The 2529-nt window shown below is 49.4% G+C and overlaps 1 protein-coding gene across 1 annotated transcript; it reads left to right on the forward strand.

Moving 5' to 3' along the window:
• Positions 1-560: 560 nt before the first annotated feature.
• On the forward strand, positions 561-2496 carry LOC112955178 (trichohyalin-like; the record flags this gene model as incomplete). Its single annotated transcript, XM_026048454.1, has 3 exons — positions 561-698; positions 1137-1638; positions 1762-2496. Coding segments are annotated over exons 1-3 (1375 nt in total), but the record flags the coding sequence as incomplete, so codon positions are not given.
• Between the last annotated feature and the right edge of the window lie 33 nt (positions 2497-2529).

Here is a 2529-nt window from a genome sequence, read left to right on the forward strand (position 1 = left end):
TCTCTCTAAGCCAGCTGCATCTCGTGTAAGGACATGCCACCCGTGCATTAGACATCCCCTAATCTGCTCCAGATAAGTTGGTATATCTCCAGTGGAAGGCAAACAGCAGCACACACCCTGGAACCATAAATACTTGGTATAGCACTACCTGGATGGGGTTTTAGGGGTATCTCTTGATTCATCATCCCTYGTGGCCCATAAATGCACACATGCTGCCACCCTGCACCGAACATTCCCCAACTATGCTGGCAGGCAAGTTGAAGAACATCCCTCCATCCCACGAAACCTCTGAAGCCTTTGAATTTCTTCCCAGTGGTCATCATGGCACAGGAGCAGACACGGAGCCCACGGCAGCCCATCAACGCGCAGAGCCTATTTGAGCCCAGCAACTCTTCCCAGAGAAGGGCTCTCTTCTTTGAGCCCTTCTTTGAGCTCAAAAGCTCAAGACCTTTTGAGCTTTGAGCATGAGCTCAAAGGTCTTTGAGCTCATGCTCAGATAAGTGTATCCTGCCCCTTATATCTCCTACTTTCCTTACAGGTTTGCTCGAATCTGCAGGAAGATGTCTCGCTTCTTAGACAGCATTTCCACCATCATTAGCGTCTTTCACGAACACGCGAGGGAAGATGGAGACAGCTCCATCCTCAGCAGAAGGGAGATGAAAGAATTCATCCTGAAGGAGTTTGCAGACRTCATAGCGGTGAGTGGGAGCCCTCGAAACCCTTATGGAGGCTGAGTGGAGAGCAGTGATTGCAGACATCTCCTCCGGGAGAGGGGATGACTTTCAGGACCAGATGGCAGTGGGCTGGGGAGGCTCCTACCAAACGGCAGCAGCAGATGCGTGTCTCTGCTTTGACAGCTGCTTCGAGCAATTCCACTGTGAGCAAATAGGCAAAAACTGGGGAAGAAACTGTGGGAAGTTATGGTCTTCTTCCAAAGGAAATGCATCCAGTGGGAGAATACAGAACCACCAGGAACGTGGAGAACAAAGGCATGGGGGTGTTGTTGAGCTAGAAAACTAAAGCTGTACAAGATAGAAGGAGAAAACATTGCAGTTACTCCCGTGTGTTGTATTTCTCTGTAAAGGAGCAAGATGTCTAAAACCCTGTTTTCGTTTTCCTGCTTGTTTTCCCTGCAGAACCCACATGATTCTCAAACCATCGACAAGATCCTGCACTTTCTTGAATGGGAYGGCGATGGGAAAATAGATTTTAATGAGTTCCTGTTTCTGGTATTCAGAGTGGCTAAGGCCTGCTACTGGTATCTGCAGAAGGGACCGTGTCTTCTGCAAAGAACAAAGCTAATAACCAGTGGGAAGTCACTTCGAGAGCCTGAAATTAATAATAAAGGACACCAACGCCAGCTCCAGGAAGAGGAACCACAGATTGGTGACAGTAATCGCCATCGATCCTGTGAACCTCAACCACAACGTGACACCAGGGTTCACAAGCTCGAAACCCTAGAGGAAACAGAGAGTCATCACCAGCAACGTAACACGCAAGACAGAGATGATGCAAAAAGAACCAGCAGATATGAAGATCCAACATCTCGAGTACATGAAGAACGAAGCCAAGAGCCAAGTAACCGAAGTAACATCCTCCAGCCACCTGAGCTGGATGGACAAGAAGATGAACAGAGCCRAAGTGAGTCAAGAAAGCCAAAACCACTGGTGGAGAAGAGAGGCAGCCATCAGACACGTCAGTCAGAGCGAAAAGGAGATGTGAGGACTCATAGCTCACCGCATGAATCAGAATCACAACCCAACGAACGTGGCAGCTTGCAGGCACGTCGGCCTGAACCACAGGCAGATGAGAGACAAAATCAAGAGGGGCCTCGGCTAGATCAAGTGGCAGACGTGAAGGGTCGCAACCAGCCAAGGAAGCCTCAACCACTACGAAACCGGTGGAGTAGTCGTGAACCACAAGAGCCAGCACCACAGATGAATGATGAAGAAAACCATCATCCACAAGACCAAGAGGCAGCGCAAGAAGCAGCTAGAGGAAGGGACATTCAGCCACAGAGGACTGAGTTACTCACAAATGGGACAAGTGGCTATCACCGCAGTGAGCTGGAAGCAGAAGAGATTGATGGTAACCGCCGCCAGACAAGGGAGCAGAAAGGAGTGCAAAGAAAAGATGTGAAATGCCTATATCAGTCATATATTGAAGAACCTATAGCAGTGGAACGAAGCTGCTATGAAAAACATGAGCCAGGAAGACGTRTATATGAAGAAATAACACACAGCTCAGAACCCAAGGCTGAGAACCTGGACAGACAGAGGAGGAGGAGGATTCAAGCAGAGCTGCGTGAAGAAAGAGATGAGGAAATGAGAAAACAGGAGCCCTACGCAAACGAAGAAAGGAGGGAACATTTCCAAGACCAAGAAATAAACGTGCAGGGGAGGACTCGCCAGGGACGAGAGCGGGAAGAGCCCGCAMAGGAGWGGAGGATCATTCACTCCCGAGATGTGGAAGCTGAGGTCTTAGAAAGCATCCGACGTGAGACAAGGGAGAGAGAGGAGCGACGTCCCA

The sequence above is a fragment of the Nothoprocta perdicaria genome, unplaced genomic scaffold (genome assembly GCF_003342845.1).
Source record: "Nothoprocta perdicaria isolate Ctin4 unplaced genomic scaffold, notPer1 scaffold_540, whole genome shotgun sequence".
Taxonomy (NCBI): Eukaryota; Metazoa; Chordata; class Aves; order Tinamiformes; family Tinamidae; genus Nothoprocta; species Nothoprocta perdicaria.